The 21812-nt window shown below is 34.0% G+C and overlaps 1 protein-coding gene and 1 pseudogene across 29 annotated transcripts in view; one reads left to right on the top strand and one right to left on the bottom strand.

Moving 5' to 3' along the window:
• Afg1l (AFG1 like ATPase) overlaps positions 1-21812 on the bottom strand; it is a 246510-nt gene that overhangs the window by 106275 nt on the left and 118423 nt on the right. For all 29 annotated transcript variants that reach the window (XR_015450312.1, XM_087208621.1, XM_087208622.1 and 26 more), the window contains one exon: positions 17868-17926. Coding sequence is in view for 28 of the 29 variants with exons in the window: in XM_087208621.1 (XP_087064747.1) it covers positions 17868-17926 (59 nt within the window). In the remaining variant the exon portion in view is untranslated. The remainder of the gene's footprint in view (positions 1-17867; positions 17927-21812) is intronic.
• On the top strand, positions 12755-13695 carry LOC106010309 (glyceraldehyde-3-phosphate dehydrogenase pseudogene; annotated as a pseudogene).

Here is a 21812-nt window from a genome sequence, read left to right as displayed (position 1 = left end):
CGATCTCTAAATACACTTTCACCCATCTCCATACATCATCCAGCCTACACAAATACTCTCTCAAATGCCCTCAACACCAGCCCTTTACATCAGCTATAAAATAATTCCAACAGACTACAACTTTCTGTCTACTTTATTTTTACCAATTGATGTTTCTCTTACCTTCCTCCCTTCCCACTGACTTACCCCTTCCTTTTTCCTTTCCACCCTACTCCCCAATCTGACATGAACCACAGATAGCAGTATAATATCATCCATAAGGGGTACTGACAAAAGGACAAAATTACCAAAACAAGTTGTAATGTTTATGACTGATGTATGCTTGGTTCGATTAACAGTGTGATAACCAGCAGAAATTTTCTCCTCATAAAAAGTGACAAGGTCCATCCCAATTAAATTGAATACATTGAAGGGATAAACAGTATCTCTGAACAAATAAAGCCAAGAATACATCATTGGAACACAGAACCTAACTAAAGATATCCTCAAATCAACAACAAACTCTCTTCACTCTATTTGACCTCAACCCTCAGCAACAAAATAAACAAATAGAAATATGAAAAAGCAAGACAATAAAACGTCCCCAAAGACTCCTAAATCTCCCAAAGTAGTTCCAAGGAGCACCAGTGGAAACAAAAGCAAACACCAGAAAGCTGACCTGTACAAAATGATTAAAGAGGAAGTAAAGAAACAAGGTGAGATCACAGAGGATGTAACACAAAGACAGTGGAACTAACGTACAAACTGACCAATGCGGAAATGGGAGAAACAAATCACTGGAAGAAATGATAAAAATGGAACAAAATATGAATGACAAATTTACCAAAGACACAGACTCCACAAAAGGATGCCTAACAGAAATCCCAGAGATAAAGAATTCTATAGAATTCACAAACACCAGAAATGATGAATATGAAGACAAGGTTTCAGAAAATGAGGACAAAATGGAAATTCATGACAATTTACTCAGAGAAGCCTTAAAAATGATAGGACAAAAAGAGAAATTCATCCAAAAGCTACTGAGTTGATGCTAATAAGACTAACTTAAGGCTAACGGGAGTTAGAGAAAAATTGGAAGACAGGGCACATGGAATAAAAAAATGTCTGCAGAAAACTTTCTGAGTATGAGGAAAAAAACTCAATATATAGTAATCAAGGCTAACAGAACACCAAATAACTATGATTAAAAACAAGAGCTCCCCTCAATACATCATAGTCAAAATCCTAGATGTCAAATAAAAAGACAGAATTCTAAAAGATAACAGAGCAAAAAAAAAAAAAAGCTACTAGAGAAAAACAAAAAAATCATGTATAAAGGTAAAGACATTAAGATTATAGAAGAATTCTCACCACAAACTCTAAAGGCCAGGAAAGCCTGGAGTAAAGTATTTCACGCCCTAAAAGAAAACAACTTCCAACCAAGACTAAAATATCCTGCAAAAACTTTCTTTCAAAATCGATGGAGAAATAATGACATTCCATGAAAAAAACACCTCAAGACATGCATGAATACCAAACCAGCACTCACACACACACAAAACCTCAAGAATACCCTAGACAGAGACAAAATAGTCAAAAAATCCAAAAAGTTGTATGGAATGAATATTTGAAGCAAGGCAAGTAGTTAAATAAAAAAGAAAAAATAAAAGAGTCAACAACAAAAAAAGAACACAAAGACAAGAATAAGTCAATAACTTTCAGTAATAATTCTCAATGTAAATGATCTGAACTCCTCAATTAAAAGACACAGATTGGCAGACTGGATCAAAAAACAGAATCCAACAGTCCACTGCATTCAAAAAACTCATCTACTCCCCCAAAATTTATAGACTAAAAGTCAAAGGATAGAAAACAATAATCCATGTACCAGGACCCAAAAGCATACAAGAATAGCAATTTATTCTCAAAGTAAACTTCAAGCTAAAACTAATCAGAAGAGGCAAAGAAGGTCACTACATATTTTTTAAGGGAACAATTCAAAAGAAAGAGATGACTATTGTGAGATATAGTATCACCCAACTTCATAAAACAAACATGGACATATAAGACTAAACAAATACCAATACAGTCATAGTGGGTGACCTCAATACCCCACCTTCACAAAAAGACAGATCAACTAAACAAAAAATTAACAAAAGAAATATCAGAGCTGAACTACACCTTTGAACAAATGGACTTAATAGATATCTACAGAATTTTCCAACCAAAGACAAACTACATATTCTTCTCAGCAGTACACAAAATTTTCTTCAAAATAGACCACATATTACTCCATGAAGTCTACTTAAATAAATACAAAAGATTTGAAATCATCCCATGTATCCTATCAGTACAATAAAACTAGAAATCAATTACAAAAGAAATCACAAAAATTTTACAATCACCTGCCTCACAAGCACAAGGTTCCAAGTTAAATCCCCAGTACCAAAAAAAAAAAAGAAATTTACAATTAGATATTAAGTAACACGGTCGGTCCTGAACACTCAATAGTCACAGAAAAAAATCAAGGAAGAAATTAAACAATTCATAGAACAGAACAATAATGCCAATACAATATGCTAGAACCTATGGTACACAATGAAAATAGTCCAAAGAGGGAAATTGACTGCTGTGAATGCTTACATTAGAAAAGCAGAGGGAACTCAAATAAATAACCTAATGGTGCTTTCTGAAAAACCAGAAGAACAAACCCAAACCTGGAAAAAGGAGGGAAATCATAAAGATCAGAGTAGAAATTAAAGAAATTGATACTTAAACAAAACAAAACAAAAATCCTACAAGGAATCAATGAATCAAAGAGCTGGTTCTTTGAAAGAATAAACAAAATAGACAAAGCCTTAGCCAAACTTATCAAAAGAAAGAAAGAAAAGGCACATATCAATCGGTTTGAAAGGAAAAAGGCAAACTCACAATGAATGCCACCAAAATCTAGAGGCTCATTAGTAATTATTATGAAAAATTGTACTCAAACAAATTTGAGAATCTTCAAGAAATGGAAAAAATTCCTAGACACATATGTATTACCAAAGCTGAACCTAGAAGATATATAAATGCTGAAAAATCCACAACATATAATGAAATTAAATTAAAAAAATAAAAATAAAACCCACCAACTACAAAAAGCCCAGGACCTCATGGATTCACTGCTGAATACTAAAAGACCTTCAGAAAGTATAAAATATCAATCTTCTTCAAATTCTAATTAAATTGAAAGAGAAGGAGTACTTCCAAACTCATTCCTGGAAGCTAGTATTACACTGATTCCAAAATAAGATAAGAGCTCAAATAAAGAAAACTGGAGGCAATCTATTTAATGAACATAGACAGAAAAATCCTACACAAGATACTAGCAAACAGAATGTAACAAATCATTAAAAAGATCACACATCATGACCAAGTAGGCTTCATTGCCGGGATGCAAGGGTGATTCAACATAAATATAAGTAAAATACATCTTATAAGCAGAAGTAAGAACAAATGGTCATCTCAACAAATGCAGAAAAAGCCTTTGACAGGGCCAGGAATGTAGCTCAGTGGTGCAGTGCCTGCCTGGCAAGTTCGAGCTCCCAAGTTTGATTCCCAGTACTGAAAAAAAAAAAAAAGATAAAAAAGAAAAAGCCTTCGACAAAATCCAAAATCCATTCATGATTTAAAAAAAAAAAATCCTGAAGAAAATAGGTGTAGAAGGACCTTATCTCAATCTGCTAAAAGCCACTTATGACAAACCAACAGCTAATGTTATATTAAATGGGGGAAAACTGACAGCTTTCCTTGCAAAATTATGAACAAGACAGGGATATCCACTGTTACCACTCTTGTTCAATATAATACTCAAAACATTAGCCAGAGTAATCAGGCAGAAATAAAATAAAAGAAATAAAAGGGACACATATAGGAAAGGAGGGAATCAAATCATCATTATTTGCAGATGACATGGTGCTTTACAAGAAGACCCAAAACATTTCACTAAAAGACTCCTAGGATTAATAAACAAATTCAGCAATATATTAGGATATAAAATCGACACACAAAAAGCAATAGCATTTCTGTACACTAACAATGAAAGAAAATAGGAAAACAACACCATTCACAATAACAGCAAGATAAATGAAATACTTAGGAATTAACCTAACCAAGGAAGTGAAAGACCTCTACAACAAAAACTATAGTACTATAAAAAAGGAAATTGAAGAGGACATTAGAATATGGAAAGACATGCCCTGTTCATGGATAGGCAGAACCAATATTGTCAAAACGGCCATATTCCCAAAAATGACATATAGATCTAAAGCAATCCTAATCAAAATACCAACAACATTCCTCACAGAACTTAAAAAAAAAAATCCTAAAATTCATGTGGAAAAGAAGAGACTCAGAATAGCAAAAGCAATCCTGGCTAACAAGAGCAAAGCAAGAGGCATCATAATCCCAGATTTCAAGTTATATCACAAAGCTATCATGAAGAAACAGCATGGTCCTGGTTCTGTTTATAACTAATGGTATATATCCTGAGTTCTACAGGCCCACTATTAAGTCAAACTTTCCTGCTTTAAACCCCATACATTCATTCAACTTGTCTGAGATGTAGTTGTTTGTGTGTATAAAAACACCTAGACAGCACCATTTATTAAAGAGGCTATCTTTCCTCCAGTGAGGGTGTTTGGCTCCTTTATCAAAGATGAGATGGCTGAGTGTGTCTGGAGTTGTTTCTGTATCTTCTAATCTGATCCACTGGTCCTGAGGTCTGTTTCTTTGCCAGTACCATGCTGTTTTTATCACAGTAGCTTTGCAGTATAGTTTCAAGTTCGGGGTTGTGATACACCCTGCCATGTCTCCATTGCCTAGAATTGCTTTTGCTATTCTGGGTCTCTTCTTGTTCCAAATGAATTTTTGGATTGTTTTCTCAAGGTCCGTGAAATATGCTGCTGGGATCTCAATTGGAATTGCATTGAATCTATATAGCAATTTTGGAAGTATGGCCATTTTCACTATATTAATCCTCCCAACCCAGGAGCAGGGGATATCTTTCAATTTTCTGATATCATCTTCAATCTCTCTTTTCAGAGGGCCATAGTTTTCAGAGAAGAGGTCTTTGATTTCTTTCGTTAGGTTGATTCCTAGGTATTTCAGTTTTTTGGATGCTATTGTGAAAGGAATTATTTGCCCTATTTCTCTCTCAGTGAGTCTATCATTCGTGTAGAGGAAAGCTATTGATTTTTGTGTGTTGACTTTGTAACCAGCTACTTGACTGAATTTGGTTATTAAGTTTAGAAGATTTTTGGTGGAGTTCTTAGGGTCGTCTATATACAGTATCATGTCATCTGCAAATAATGACAATTTGAGTTCTTCATTTCCTATCTTTATTCCTTTCATTTCTTTCTCTTGTCTAATTGCCATGGCTAATGTTTCCAAAACGATATTGAAAAAGTGTGGTGATAGTGGACAACCTTATCTTATTCCTGACTTCAGTGTGAAGGATTTCAGTTTTTGACCATTTAGTATGATATTGGCTGTTGGTTTTTCATAGATGGCTTTTATCAGTTTGAGGTAGAGACCATCTATTCCAATTTTTTGTAGGGTTTTTATCATGAATGCATGTTGGATTTTGTCAAATACTTTTTCTGCGTCTATGGAGATAATCACATGGTTTTTGTCCTTGGCTCTATTGATATAGTGTATTACATTGATTGATTTGGGTATGTTGAACCATCCCTGCATCCCTGGAATGAATACTACTTGATCAGGGTGTATGGTCTTCTTGATGATCTTCTGCATTCTATTTGCTAGTATCTTATTAAGGATTTTTGCATCTATTTTCATTAGTGAGATTGGCCTATAGTTCTCCTTTTCGGTTAGGTCTTCTCTGCTTTGGGGATCAAGGTGATGCTTGCGTCCAGGAATGAATTTGGGAGTATTGCTTCCCTTTCAATTTCTCTGAAGAATTTAAACAGTAGTGGCAGTAGTTCCTCTCTAAATGTCTTGTAGAATTCAGCAGTGAAGCCATCGGGGCCCGGGCTTTTCTCAGTTGATTAGTTTTTAATTACATTTTCAATTTCATTGGTTGATATTGGGTTGTTTAGAATTTTTAGGTCTTCTTTGTTCAACTTTGGTAATTCATATGCATCTAGGAATCTGTCCATTCAACTTGCCAAAGATTAAAACTAGACCTATATCTCTCACCATGCACTAAACTAAAATCGAAATGGACTAAAGATCTAAATATTAAAATAGAAACACTGAAGCAGTTGGAACAGAGGTTAGGTAGAACCCTTGAAGACATCGGTGTAGGAAAAGATTTTATGAACAAAACCTCAGTTGACATGAACTAGCACAAACAATCAACAAGTGGGATATCTTCTTATTAAAAAGCTTCTGCACAGCAAGAGAAACTACCAGCAGTGTAAAGAGACAACCCACAATGTGGGAAAAAATCTTCACCTGCTCTTCCTCAGACAAAGGTCTACTATCTCAAATCTATAAAGAACTTAAAAAGATCAGACCTCCCAAATTTAAAGACCCAATCCAAAAATGGACATCTGAAATGAACAGACATTTCTCAGACAAAGAAGCAGAAATAGCAAATAAATACATGAAAAAATGTTCAACATCACTGGTCATTCGAGAGATGCAAACGAAAACAACGCTGAGATTCCACTTCACTCCAGAAAGAATGGCTGCTATCATGAAATCAACCAATAACAAATGCTGGCGGGGCTGTGGGGAAAGAGGAACCCTGCTCCACTGCTGGTGGGAGTGTAGACTGGTGCAAGCACTATGGAAATCAGTATGGAGATACCTCAAAGAACTAGGACTGGAAGTCCCATTTGACCCTGCTATTCCACTGCTGGGGATCTTCCCCAAAGAATTAAAAGAATCATACTACAGTGATATATGTGCACCCATGTTCATAGCACAGTTTGTGATAGCTAAAACTTGGAAACAGCACAAATGCCCATCAACTGCAGACTGGATAAAGAAAATGTGGTTTTTTTATAAAATGGAGTACTACTCAGCCATAAAAATTGAGAAATTAGAGACATTTATAGCTAAATGGATGCACATTGAGGTGATACTCTTAAGTGAAATAAATAGGACGCACGTGTATAAATACCAAATAGTTTCTCTGGTGTGAGAAACTGAAAGTATAAATAAGGACTAAAATCTATAATAGGTAATGTGAAATAGGAAGAAAAGGGGCAAAGGGGAAGGAAGTAGGAGGGGTAGGGGAAAGGAATGAAGGGAATGGAATTAATATGAGAAAATGGAAAAACAGGAATAAAATCTTTGTAAATAGGGATGAATGGAGGCGTTGAAGGGAGGGCTGGGCAAGGGTGAAAAATAAGAAGCAAGAGAGATTATGTAAAGGTGCAAATTTCCACTGATGAATGTCATTATATTGTATACCTAAAATGTACCAATGATTAGAATGAATAATCGATAATGCAAAATAGGAAGAAAAGGTCCAAAGGGGTAGGGGTAGTGGGAGGAGCAGGGAAAAGGAAAGAAGGGAAAGGAAAAATGATGAGAAATGGAAAAAAAGGAAATAAAGTCTTTGTAAATAGGGAAGGGTGGAGGGGGTGAACGGAGGGCTAGGAATGGGGAAAAAATTAGAACCAAGATGCATCATGTAAAAGTACAAGTTCCCAATGAGAAATGTAATTGTGTTGTATACCTGAAATGTACCAATAAAAAAAAACACCCAAAGTGTTTTAGTGGCAACTCTTTGAGGTCCTCGGTTCATTTGCCTGGGGGCTATTTGCCTTTGCTTTACAATCAATGCTGCCTTCTGCTTTCATACTACAATAAAATACTTTTACTCAGTTCCCTTTTGACTCTCCACATTGTAATTTTTTCTAGCTTCAGAGAAGAACCCCACCTGTCAAATGGTAACAAAATGAATAGACACTTCTCAGAAGTACAAATGGCCAATAAATACATGAAAAAATTTTCAGAATCTCTGGCCATTAGTGAAATGCAATCTAGCATTCTAAAAAGAATTGCTATCATCAAGAAATCAAATAATGACCAATGGTGGTGAGGTTGTGGGGGAAAGGGGACCCTTCTACATTGTAGGTGGGAATGTATATTAGTATAATCACTACAGAAATCAGTATGGAGATTCCCCCCAAAAAATTAAAATAGAAATTTCATCTGACCCAGCTATTCCCCTTCCTAGTATCTTCCTCAAAGAGATAAAGACACCACATTACAATAATTCATGAATACCCATGCTTATAGCACCCCAACTCATAATAGCTAAATTGTGGGAACAGCCTACATATTCATCAACAGATGAATGGATAAAGAAAATGTGGTATTTATACACAATGGAGTACTACTCTACTACAAAGAAGGATAAATTTCAGTCATTTGTAGGAAAATGGATGTGCTTTGAGACCATAATATTAAGTGAAATAAATCAGACACACAAGGTTAAATATTGTATGGTTTCTCTTATATGAGAAACCCAAAGTATACATAAATCAAAGAGTAAAATAAAAGATAGACAATAGGAAATAGGGAGATAGATCTTTTGCAAATGAGAAGTGGACTAAGAGATTGGGAGAGAGTGTAAAAACAAGATGTGTCATGTACATGTCCCAAATACCCACAATGAATGTATTCATTATGTTCTGCAAACATGTACTAATAAAAGACTAAAAGAAGAACCAATCAGTAAAATCAGAGCATCATATCATCTAGTAGGCAAGTTAAAATTCATATTCAATGAAGCAGGAATAATTATTATATTAATAATCTCTGTGTAGAAATAACTGCCAAAATGTTCTTTTTATTTATATGCAATACAACATATAATTTGCTTTTATTGGGGGAGGTGTCTGAATTTTAAATAAATCTCCATGCCTCAAATAAACAGAAGAAATGCAATAGTTCCTATTTTGTGAAATTTTTAATGAAACATTTAATGACATTTTCAATTTACAATTCTCATACGTCTATGTCTTTTCCACATGCCTTGTTCTCCATGACGAATGCTTTTCCCCACTTTTCCTGTCAACTTTTACTTCCCCTTTAAATCTCAATTCAAGTGTCATCTGCTCTTTGATAATATCCTAACATATGCTACCTCCTTCATTCCAACTGCTAGTTTAGGTCAAATCCTCTTTTCTACACACTTCAACATCCTGTAGTCAATTCAATTACATAAGTTTTCACATGATATAATAAAAAATTCACTGTGTGACTTACTGTCCAGATAGGATGACATTTCATTAGATTCAATTAAACTTTACCACTTCTTACCATAAAATCTCCATTTATAAGTTATTAATTTTGATTAGTGGTATAAAAATCTTAAAGTAATTTTTTTCAGAAAACTTCATGAAGACTGTATCTCCGAAATTACCATATGTCCAAAAATACATCTGTACATTTAGATGCACATGACAGCCTAGCCCACAAGGTGTCACATCTTTTGACTTTAATATAGTAAAAAGTACTCTACTCTATTTTATTCTATTAGTATCTATTTGTAGTGAACAAGCCTTAAGTTTTTCCAATAATTTTTCTTCTATGTGATTATAAGATTCTCCTTTTATCTCTGAAGTTCAGTTACGCGCCAGAAAAAAATCTTACTCTTGATGAGGTTAGGGAAGTACAAAGTGACCACTTTGACTACGGACTTTCAATCCAACTTTATTTCATGAAAGTTTTCTTTCTTTTTTTTTTGGTACCGGGGATCAAACTTGGGACCTTGCGCTCGCAAGGCAGGCACCAGAACCACTGAGCTAAATCCCCGGCCCAAGAAAGTTTTCTTCTATTTAACTTTATGTCTTCTTTTATGAAATATGAATTATGTGAGTATATGACATCTGCTGTCTGCTTTCCATATCTAGCATTTTCCCTATAACGATTTTTATATCTGATTATTCTAGCTTCATTTTGTGTAATTTTTCATATGTTTAGCCTCTATCAATTTAACTTCATTTTTAGCATGTCAATTGTACATTTTCTAAGATGCTTTTCTTTTTTTATGGGTTTATCCTTAGTCTGTTTTCCAAGTTCTGCCAGCTAACTTTTCATATAATATATTTAATTCATCTCTTATCTTTTATTAATATCATGAAGTTTTATCTGAAAAATTCTCCCACTTCCTAACAAAGTTCTTCCAAAGTATATTCATCATTTGTTTTTATCTACTAGTTCACACCTTCCTCCTTCCTCCCTGCTCCTGCTGCCTCCTTCCTGTGTCTTTTTTCTTTATTTCCAATACTAACAATAGACTGAACCCTAGGTCTTCACACTGAGCAACATCTCCAGCCTTTTTAATTTTTCATTTTTGAGACAGGGTCTCCATAAGTCACTAAATTGCCCAGGTTGCGATCAAACTTGCAAACCTCCTACCTCAGCCCGTCAGAGTGCTGGGATTAGAGGCATACACCACCTCACCCTACTCCTATATCTTTTTTAATGTTTCCCCCTCAAGAAGCATTGGTTAGATACTTAATCCCGAAAGCAATAGTGTTGGGAGGTGGGACTTTTAAGAGGTGGCTAGGTCATGAGGACTCTGCCTTCATGAATAGATTGTTTTTATCATGGGAATAGTGAGTTATGGGAGTAGCTTCCTAATAAAAGGATGAATTTGACCCCCATTCTCCCCATTTCCCTATGGTACACAAGTGTGTGCTCTCTTGCTCTTCCAATTTCTTCCATGAGATGACACAGCATGATAGCCCTCACCAGATGTGGGCCACTTAACCTTGGAGTTCACAAACTCTAGAACTTTAAGAAATAAATCTGTGTTCTTTATAATTGATCCAGTCTCAGATATTCTTTTATGGCAGCATCAAATAGACTAGGATACCATCATTCTATTTCTTTTTATGATGACCATTTTGAATCCATTTTCCTTTTTGTTGCTACCTCAACTTTGAATATAAGTAGTCCTATAAGAAGATCTGGTGACTTCCTAAGAAGAGTGAGCAAAATGTACCTATTTAAAAAATTTTTATTGTAAAAGTAACATACAATCATTCCAGAAATCTTGGAAAAGACTAAAACAGAAAATTAAAATCATCCATAATACTATTTTTCAGAAATAAGTTCAATTAACAGTTTGAGATATTGATCTCCAGTTTTTTAATCTATATATATTATTTCTATCATTGATATAGTAATAGATATGCTCTTGTATTATATTTCTCACTTCCATTATCTGTGACTTTTATTATACATATTCAAGAGTTTTTAGAAAATAACATTCTTTCATGTGTTATCTAAGTTTTAACCATTCTTCTAAAAATGTGAAAGATGTAACAAAATTCTCTTTTTTTACAGTTCTCCTACTTATGTATACTTGGGTATCTATGGTAAAACATAGTTCTGAGTTCCTGAATAACAACAAAAAAAATCCTATCCCTTCTTTTTATAATTAAAAACTAAGAGGAGCTACCGGTATAACTCACTGGTAGAACATGTGTGAGGTGCTGGGTCCAATTCCCAGAGCACAGAGATACAAACACTACCTAAGAAAGGGTCATACTTTTGGCCAAGACAGAGTAGTTCGAAGTGGATTTTGCCCTCTTGCCATAAATCACTAAAATATTGAAAAGCAAACTACAACTACAACAACAAAAAACAAATGAAATAACTCATACCAGACATTACACAATGACTAGCAAAAGAAAGCAAGCCCTAAGATGTAAAAACTAAATCAGGCAAGCAACTCTACATTTTTCTTAGCTTTCTGAATACAAGCAATTGCTAGATTGCAGCCCAGCAAGCTGTATGAGTTAAGGAGACAGTAATCAGGGTTTTGGAAACCTGAAGAAGTTGGCATATGCACAGGGTAAAAGGAAGCTATGCAAAGAAAGGTATCTGCATAGAAAAGTCTGTAAACTTTGGCTGAATATTAAATTACACATGCACAGAGTAAAACTCCATAAGACTGAACAAAGAACAACTCACATAAAACTAGGAATTGCAAGCAGTATGACAGAAAGTTTTCTCTGAACACCAAGGATTCAACAGAAAACCTAGAAATGTCATTCCTAGAAGAAGGGTTAAAACAGCCCTAGAATAAAGTCTGACCTAGATACACTCTAGCAAAACTTTAAAACAAGCCTCAAATGGGTCAAGCTGATCTGGAAGAAACTTAGCCACTTGCCAAAATGAAATTAAACTTCGTTAGAGGAAATAACAGAGATTCAATGTAATAATCACCATGTCCAGCATCTAATCATAAATTACCAGATTCACAAAATAAAAACAGGAAAGTATGACTCATGACTTGGAAAAAAACAGACCACAGAAAAAAACCCAGAAATTACAAAGATGATGGAATTAGCAGATAAGAACTTTTAATAATTTGACTTCTGCTTCGAGGAAGATGGTGATATATTTTTCCCTATTTCTCCTGCAATGTACAATTTTAAACCTTGGAAATTACATGAAGAGTTGGAATCTTTCTGCCAGTAGCAAGAGTAACGAGGAGCACCCTACCCTAGGTGTCAACAGAAGATGAATAGAAAGCCTGGGTTTCTACCTATATCTGGCAGTAAACAAAGCAGGGCTTCCCCTCGCCTGCCAGTCTAGTGTCCAAAAATATCAGCCAAAACAGAAAGTTTAAATAGGATCCACAAAGAAGATATATAGATTAAATAAGCACATGAAAAGGTGCTCAAAGCTCACTGTTCCAACCCATTCAACAGACATCTGCATCTTCTTGTGTGCTGCCCGCTACATCCCTGACATAGCTGGTGAATGTGGAGTAAGGAGGCTTGGCCATATTGGTTTCCTAGTCACCAAGGGTGCTTTCAGGTGGCTAAGGGGATATTGTCACAATCAATGAGCCTTTCACTGACCTCAACAATATGTTCTACATGTTCTAGTATGATCCACCTATGGCAAGTTCAATGCACAATTAAAGCTAGAAGTGGGAAGGTTGCCATCAATGGAAAGCCCATCTCCATCTTCCAAGAGTTAAATCTTGCCAACCTCAAATGGGGAGATTAAGGTGCTAAAATGTTAGAGTTCACTGGTGTCTTTATTACCTTTGGGGTGGTGAGAGCCAAAAGATCATTATCTTTGTCCCTTTTACTGACACTCCCATGTTTATAATGGGTGTGAACCATGAGAAGTGCAACTCACTCAAGACTATCAGCAATGTCTCCTGAACCACAAGCATTCATCACCCCCTCCCCGCCACAGCCCAGATAATCCAAGACAACCCTGGCATCATGCAGGGGCTCATGACCACAGTCATAACATCACTGCCACCCAGAAAACCCTTGATGGCCCCCCTGAAAAACTGCTGCATGATGGCTGTGGGACTGTCTACACCATCATTCCTGTGTCCACCAGCACTTCCAAGGCTGTGGGCAAGGTCATTGCTGAGCTAAATGGGAAGCTCACTGGCATGACTTTCCATATGGCCCCCTCAACATGTCAGTTGTGGATCTGACCTGCCATCTGGAAAAAGCTGCCAAGTATGATGACATCAAGTAAGTAATAAAGTAGACAGTGGAAAACCCCCTAAGGAGCTTCCTGGACTACACTGAGGATCAGGTTATCTCCTTCAACTCTTAACAGTATCACTACTCTTCCATCTTTCATGTTAAGACTGGCACTGCCCTCAACAACCAATTTGTCAAGCTCATTTTCTAGTAATACAATAAATTTGGCTACAACAACAGGGTGGTAGATCATATGGTCCACATGGTCTTCAAGAAGTGAGAACTCCCTGGACCACCATCCCTAGTGAAAGCATGAAAGAAAGAGAAGACCTCAGGTACTGACAAGTCTCTGTCACAGCTCAGTCCCCCACCACACTGAGAATCTTTTCTCTTTGACACAGTTTCCATCCAGGATCCCAGGAAGAGAGGGAAGGGTTTAAGAAACCCCATGTTGTCATGTACCATTAATAAAGTCTGCTGTATCCCAGAAAAGATAGTCTGCATTACTAATAATTTGGGATATGCAAATCAAACCCATGAGATACCATTTTACATACATTAGGATGACTGTTATCAAAAAAAAGAAAGAAAATAGTAGCTCAGTGGCGCAGTGTTTGTCTAGTATAATAAGGCCCTGGGTTCAATCCCCAGCACTGCAAAAAAAGAAAAGAACAACTGTCGTGGAGATTATATTTCACATGGGAATAAAAAATGGTGCAGCCATTATAGAAAACACTATCACAGTTCCTCAAAAAATTTAAACATGTAATTACCATATGATCCTACAATTCTACTTCTGAGTATACACAAGAGAACTGAAATCAGGGGCCCAAACAAATATTTCTACACAAATGTTGATAGTAGCTTTGTTCACAATAGCAAAAATGTAGAATATCTCCAATGGCCATTAATAAACGGACATGCAAAATGTGGTATATACAATGGACAACTGTCACACTAGTCAAAAGGAATAGAATTATAACACAAGCTACATCAATGAATCTTGAAGACATTATAGTTTTCTAATTAGAAAATATGATTTCTCTAGCCCATGTTTCTTTCCTTTTGCCCACCCCTTCTCTCACTCAGGTTAGGTTTGTTAATTATGCTGTTTAAGTCTTTACTATTATATATTTTCCCCATCGATTACTAAGGCTTATGGAAAGTATCTCCCATTATATTTGTGATTTTGTTTCTCTTGTAATTCTATCATTTGCCTCACATATCTAAAGGCTATAAGTTACATGTAGATTTAAAATGATTAAATACCACCTGTGAATGAAACTTTTTAAAATCATTAAGGAGTAATGACTCTTTGTTTTAAGGATATTCATAACTGCCTATTGAAGCATTTTTACTGACTCCTTTAAAATCATTATCAGATAATTCTGACATCTCTGTCATCATGATTGACATTGTCATCAGTTGGCTGTCTTTTCACAATTATTTGAGATCCTTCTGGTTTTTGGTATGAGTGATTTTCAACTGACACTTAGGGGACATTTTCATAATTTATCATGAGACTTTGTCTCTTATTTCTTTAAATTAGGATTATTATTTCAGGAAATATATATAAGATAAAATTTACTGTCTTAACCACTTTTAAGTATACAATTCATTGGCATTAAGTACATCCATTATGTTGTACAACTATCACCATTCTCCATTTCTTTAGCATTTTCATCATCCTAAACAGAAACTCTGTACCCATTAAACAATAATTACCTATTCCCCCTTCCTTCAAGATCCTGATAACCTCTATCCTACTTTCTTTCTCTACATTTTGTCTTTTCTAGCTACCTCACATACATAGATCATATAATATTTGTTCTTTTTTGCCCATCTTATTTTACTTAGCATAATGTTTTCAAGGTTCATGCATATACTATGTATCTGAACTTCATTCTTTTTTACAGAAGAATGACATGGCTATATCACATATTATTTATTCATCTATGATGGAGTTATGACTTTTAATAATGTATTAGTCCTCCACTTCACTCCTACTCTCTTAAGAAAATACCATTTGTACTAAGAACTTATATAAGCTCTTTTTTTTTTTTTTTGGTACCGAGGATCAAACTTGGGTCCTTGTGCTTGCGAGGCAAGCGGCAGAACCACTGAGCTAAATCCCTGGCCCTATATAAGCTCTTATTATTTTTCAATACTCAAAGCAATAAGTTGCAAGCTTTTGTGGTAAATTATAAATGTGTTATCATTTTGACTTATAGAGAAGACTATAAAAGTGAATTTTACAATATACTTTTTCTCCAATAAATTTCAATCTTGCTTATAACCTCTTTTTGTGAAACTAAGATTCTCTATTTAAGATTGACTTCTACTACACCTTTCTCTCAGCTGAGCCAAAATGCAGATGTAACACTCAATCTAAATGGGCAAAATATTATTAAGGAAGTTAATATGAAACCGCGTTTCCTTACAAAGGAAACTTCATGTGGCCAAACAGAAAAGATCTAGAGAAACCAACTCTATAGTTTCTTTCATTCATCTGACTTTTTGTTCTATGTGAGAGAACTTTTGGAAGATTTATGCTGTTAGCAATTTTTCCCTTTATATTCATGTTGTTGCATAGAGGGAGACATTTTAGATCTTTTCTCATCCATTCAGGTATTTCAATTCCCAAGAATTTCAGTTCATATTCAATACAAATAATATATTATTCATCTTGATTCATCTTCACTTTGAAATTGTGGATTACTATACTCATATTTGATTTTCCTTCCTCTTCACACACAAAAAAATTAAGAATAGGAAAGGAAACAAAAATTAAATTTAATCTGGTCAACTTAGTTGTCTATTAATAGTTCTATTCTATATTAAAGCATGACAAATTATTGGCCATAAAAAGATTTAAGGCCAAAAGAAGAGTATAGCTAAAAGTTCCCTGAGAACCTCTTAACTTGTTTCATTTTGTGAATCTTCTCTTTTTATATTCTATGTATTTTATGCTATATGAGGATACTATTTTTAGCCCCTATGTTTCTTAGTTGTCTTGTTTATATTTTGTTATCTTTATACACAATATTACTTTAGATTCTTAGTATGGAGAAAATACTGCAAATCTACCTTCTCCCTATGTAAAAAAATGAATATAAAGGGAAAAAATTACTAACAGCAAGAACGTCCAAAAGTACTTTTCCTACATCTATAAATAACTCAGAGAAATTAAAATCCTTAGGAATCTAAAGTTGGTTAAGGAAACACATGTTTAAATTCTCCTAAGTATAGCACAGGGAATAAAGTTAGATACCAATAATAATTAGAACTACAGTATATGTCAAAAAGATTGTCTGATTATGTCTTTGGAATATTTGAAGACAAAATGTTTTAACTCCTTCTCAGTAAGAATTTTCAAGTTTTTAGTTTTTGTTAAATACAACTTTATCTTTTCTTTAGCGATGTTGATATGAACTGGGAAAAATTATGTACCTAAAATTATGGAAATTATGTTTTTGGCACATAATTGTGCTTCTTTTGGGTAGTATACATTTTGCTTTCTGTTATAAGTATTTTTGTGCATTCTACAACCTCAGCTAGACTATAAATGATTTATAAGCAAGACATAATCTACTTTATAATTATATTATCCAGTATGCCTAAACTGACACTTTATATATAATAGGTTTTCAATAAATATTGGTAAAATATGGAATTATTGAATAATTATGTAAAAATTATTTAAAATTAACAGCAAAAATCTGGACACAGTACCACATGCCTGTAATCCCAGCACTTGGGAGGCTGAGGCAGGAGAATCACCACAAGCTCAAGGCCACCCTGGGCTATACAGTGAGTTCCAGGCCAGCCTGAACTACACAGGGAGACCTTGTCTCAAAAAACAAAAAACAAAACAAAATTTTTTTAAAAAACCAGTGAAAAAGGAGGTTATTTATTCTTAATCATATTGTAATGAAGACTATTTTAAACTCTACGCAATGATGATACACACAAATATTTAAACTATTTATGTGCCTCAACTTGACATAATTTCATGATAACTTGATGGCAATCACATTTAAATATATTAGAATATTTTTGTAATAATGCTATGCTAGAATAGCAACTTTAATAGCTGGGAAAACATATTAATAATGGCCATTAACCTGAAGGAAACATTTTTTTCAGAAATAAATATATAAGTTTAAACATCCCACTATAATATTTATGAGCAAACCTCAAATTAAAATTTATAAAATGCAAACTATCAAATGTTTTAGTTAGAGAATAATTTAGAGTATACTCTATTTGGTAATTTTTCCCATGTACACATGGATGAATACTGCATAAAAAGGTTCTTTTCTCCTTTAGTGTCTTTGAATATCAGTATCTAAATATCAAAATGAATTCTGCTTGAATACAAGATTTACAGAACCCCTTGATTACCTCCCAATATATCACAAGTACTAAACAAAAGTAAGTGATTTTTCTTACTTTCAGGACAGCTATGAATGGCACAAAGTTAGCCCTCTGGAGTCCATTCTTATAGAGATCTAAAAAAAGACAAAGTTTATTAGCTTTTTATTTAGCTTAAATCATCATAGTAGTTTATCTTTAGCCTCGCAAATAAAGCTTCCTACTGATTAAAAAAAGAAAAGAGCAAAAGAAAACATTGATTTCTATTCAAATACTATGCAAAATTCACTATAATTTTAATAAAAGAAAAAAATAAAGTGTCATAATTCAAATTAGCTTTAAACAATCATAAGAAGCAATAAAAGAATTTGCAAGCTATCCCTCCCCAAATCTAAATCAATATATCAATACAAGAAGATGTTATATTTAAAAGAACTTAATACTTGAATATACAGGGTTCTATTGGGGAAAAATACTCTTTAACTCAGTCTATAAGTTTTCAGGAAAGACGTAAAATTGTGTAATAGGATTAGCTTTTTAGAAAATATATAATATAATAGAATGGCTCCTGAATTTGTATCAAGGTTATATAGTTAACATTAATGTAGAGAAATGCCACTTTAAGTGAAATTGCCTAAAATTAGAACTATTCTTAACAAACCATAAATATACTAAAATTAATCATAAACAGGAGGTATTTATTGACTTAGAAAAGTGATTTAATATATGTACATGTCACAGTCAATATATGCTTACATACATATACATACTCAAAATATATTTATTGTGAAGAATAAGCAAGTCAAAAGGAGCAAATGTTAAGCTCTGATTACTTTTCTTCTTGGGAAAATGTTTAAGAATTTGAAATAGTATTACATAAAATAGTTCTTTGTATAGGCGCTCTATAGGGTTATTAGATTTTCAAAAAATTATAAAACTGGAAGAGTAAAGTTTTCTCAATACCAAAAATATAAATTAAATTGTGTCTCATTCTCTTTTAGTATGGCATTATGGGATCTTTTCTATATTTTCTTGTTTACAGAAAATTTCATAAGTGTGATAGATTTCAACTGGCACATTTACTTACAGAAATAAAATATGATCATTAGGAAACATTTATTCTCTTTAGAAAAATAGTCATCATAACATCATCACAGTAAAGAAAGTATTTGCATAAGCTCTTTGGTTAATTAAGAACTAGAGGCTTCAATTCCACTACATTTAAAATTTTTATTTAGAGATGTCATCAAAGGTAAGATAATGGTGTCCAGGTTGTTAGGGTTTCAGAATTCAAAATCAGATATTTTTTCCTTCCTATAATTAATACCTCTAATAAGGCTGGGGATTTAGCTCAGTGGTTCTGCCGCCTGCCTTGCAAGCGCAAGGTCCCAAGTTCGATCTCCAGTACCAAAAAAAAAAATCCCTCTAATAAGTAAAATGGACAAAATGTAGGAAATGGGTTTAAAGTTAAGTATTTTCATAGTTTTCCCTAATTACCACAACCTGCTGGGAAAGGTGCATAAAAACATGTCTGACAAATGTTGATAAGCATGATTGCCAGGAAGTGTTAAAAACTGAAAATAAAATAATTTTAAACACATTCAATTTTTTTTTTCCTGGTACTGGGGATCGAACTTAGGACCTTGCACTTGCCAGGTAGGCATGGCACCCCTGAGCTACGTCCCCAGCCACATTCAATTTTGATAGCAGCTTTACTTACAATAGCTAAAAACTTCAGCTTTCTTTGTGATATCTAAAAACTGGAAGCAATCCAAATTTCTACCATTAGGTTAAGGGATAAACAAATAATGGCATATTTTTGCATGAAATACTATTCAGCAATGAAAAAAGTAAACTATGCACACAACAAAATAGAAGAATCTCAAAATAATTATGCAGAGTAAAAGAAGTCAGACCAAAAAAAATTACATTCTTGTGGTTCCACTTATAAAACACTCTAGAAAGATCAAAACTAATCTGTAGTGACAAAAAGAAAATTAACGGTGGTCTGGGAAAGAGAGTGCACTTTTGGTAGCGAGAAATGAGAAAAGGGGACAGGAAATTTTGGAGAATGATGGAAATGTTCACTGACTGTTGTGATGCTTTCAAGGATGTTTGTGTGTGGGTGTGTTTGTGTGTGTGTGTGCTTATGTATTTTTGGTACTGGGGACTGAACCTAGGGCCTCACTAGTGCTAAGCAAGTTTTCTACGCTGAGGTCCAATCCCAGCCCTTTTGATTTTATTTTGAGACAGGATCTCACTATTGAAACTCGCAATTCTCTCACCTCAGCCTCCCAAGCAACTGGGATTACAAATGTCCACCACTACAGTTTATGTCAATATTTTAAAAATTATAACATTTAAATATGTGCCACTTATATATCAATTGTACCTCATTAAGCTCTTTTAAAATTTATTAGAAAAAATACACAACATTAGTGAGCATCAAGGAACATTATAACTTTGAAAACAATTAACCATTAACTTCTGTAACAAGATATTACACTAATGAAAGTTTATCTATGTTAAGGTAACCTTTTGGGCTTGTAGAATAACATCTATTTTTTAAAAAGACATACAAGGCACTGTGATGTAGCTTAACAAGCATGCACCTTTTAGGATGTTAATGACAATGAGAGATGTTAAGGCCCACTTGTAATATTCTTGATTAAAAGATTTCCATTCATCAGCAAAGTTAAAAGAGATTAATAATGCCTTTATATCTTACAGATTTAATTTTTTAAAGGGTTAACATTTTTAAAATCCTTTGTAAAGATACATAATGCAAAATTTTATGCTGAGAAGCATTTTCTAAACAGGATTCTAAACAGAAATCACTGGACTTGAAAAATCTTTAGGTTTTTATAGGACACTTAAGTGAAAAAGGATTGTACTCGTTAAATTGAAGAGTTTTCTGCAATTCAAATATTATGCTAATTATCAATGCACTAGATCCATCTTCTGAAATGTAATTTAGCTACCAAACATTTTAGTATCAGTTGTTTAATATTATATTTCTTAGATATAAGGATTTTATAATATATTTATACCAACATTTGTCATTATTTTCTAAATACTATTTAAAAATTGAGCAGTTCTTGCCTATTATTTTTTAACGATCTCTGAACAAACCTAAATAAACACTTGATCTTAAAGATAGAGTACTGGGATTATGAGACATTCATTTTGTAGAGAATGGCATAAGAACCTCTAAATTCTCCACAGTGAATAACTATAATAATACTTACAGATGAAATACATGCAAAGAGTATTTTTAAAATATTTACAAGTGCATAAATATATTGGAGATGCACATGGTTATGTAGATCTTTTCCTTAAAAAGTCAAGTGTCAAGACCAAGAGGATTTTATGTATGTACAAAATGGTTTAGACTGAGAAAAGCAATTAGGACAGATAATGAAAAAGTGTTTCCCTATAAATTAACAAAATAATTGTATGATTTAACAGAGTCAATCTGATTTAACATATCAAGATATTCTTGCCAGGGATATAGCTCAGTGGTTCCAGTGCCTGCCTTGCAAGCTCAAGGTCCCGAGTTTGATCCCCAGTACCAAAAAAAAAAAAAAAAAAGAAGATTCAAGATATTCTTATTTCATTATAAGTTAAAAGAAACGGGGGCTGGGAATTTAGCTCAGTGGTTCTGCTGCCTGCTTCGCAAGCACAAGGTCCCAAGTTCAATCCCTGGTACCGAAAAAAAAAAAACAAAAAAGAAAAGAAAAGTGTATCTCTAGACTAAGCAGCAAAAATTAGTTTCTTTAAAAAAGCAAGGTCCCATCACAGAGAGAGGATAGAAAGGATTCAAAACAAAAGGATCAGCATGAACTTATGGCTTTTTCTCTACCTTCTTTTTTAGTACTACACACTCTACAGCTCAAATGCCACATTCTCCTTCGTGTCATCCTTGGATCCACTGTGGTAGATAGACTTTTATAGAAGTCCTCCATGATCCTAGTGTGTGTAGCTTTGTGGTACTGGACACCAGTAACAAAGGACAGTTATTCA

This window comes from Heterocephalus glaber, unplaced genomic scaffold (assembly GCF_053883595.1).
Source record: "Heterocephalus glaber isolate CG9 unplaced genomic scaffold, H.glaber_assembly_v1.0 deba00000942, whole genome shotgun sequence".
NCBI classification, from domain to species: domain Eukaryota; kingdom Metazoa; phylum Chordata; class Mammalia; order Rodentia; family Bathyergidae; genus Heterocephalus; species Heterocephalus glaber.
This window is presented reverse-complemented; position numbering and strand designations above follow the sequence as displayed.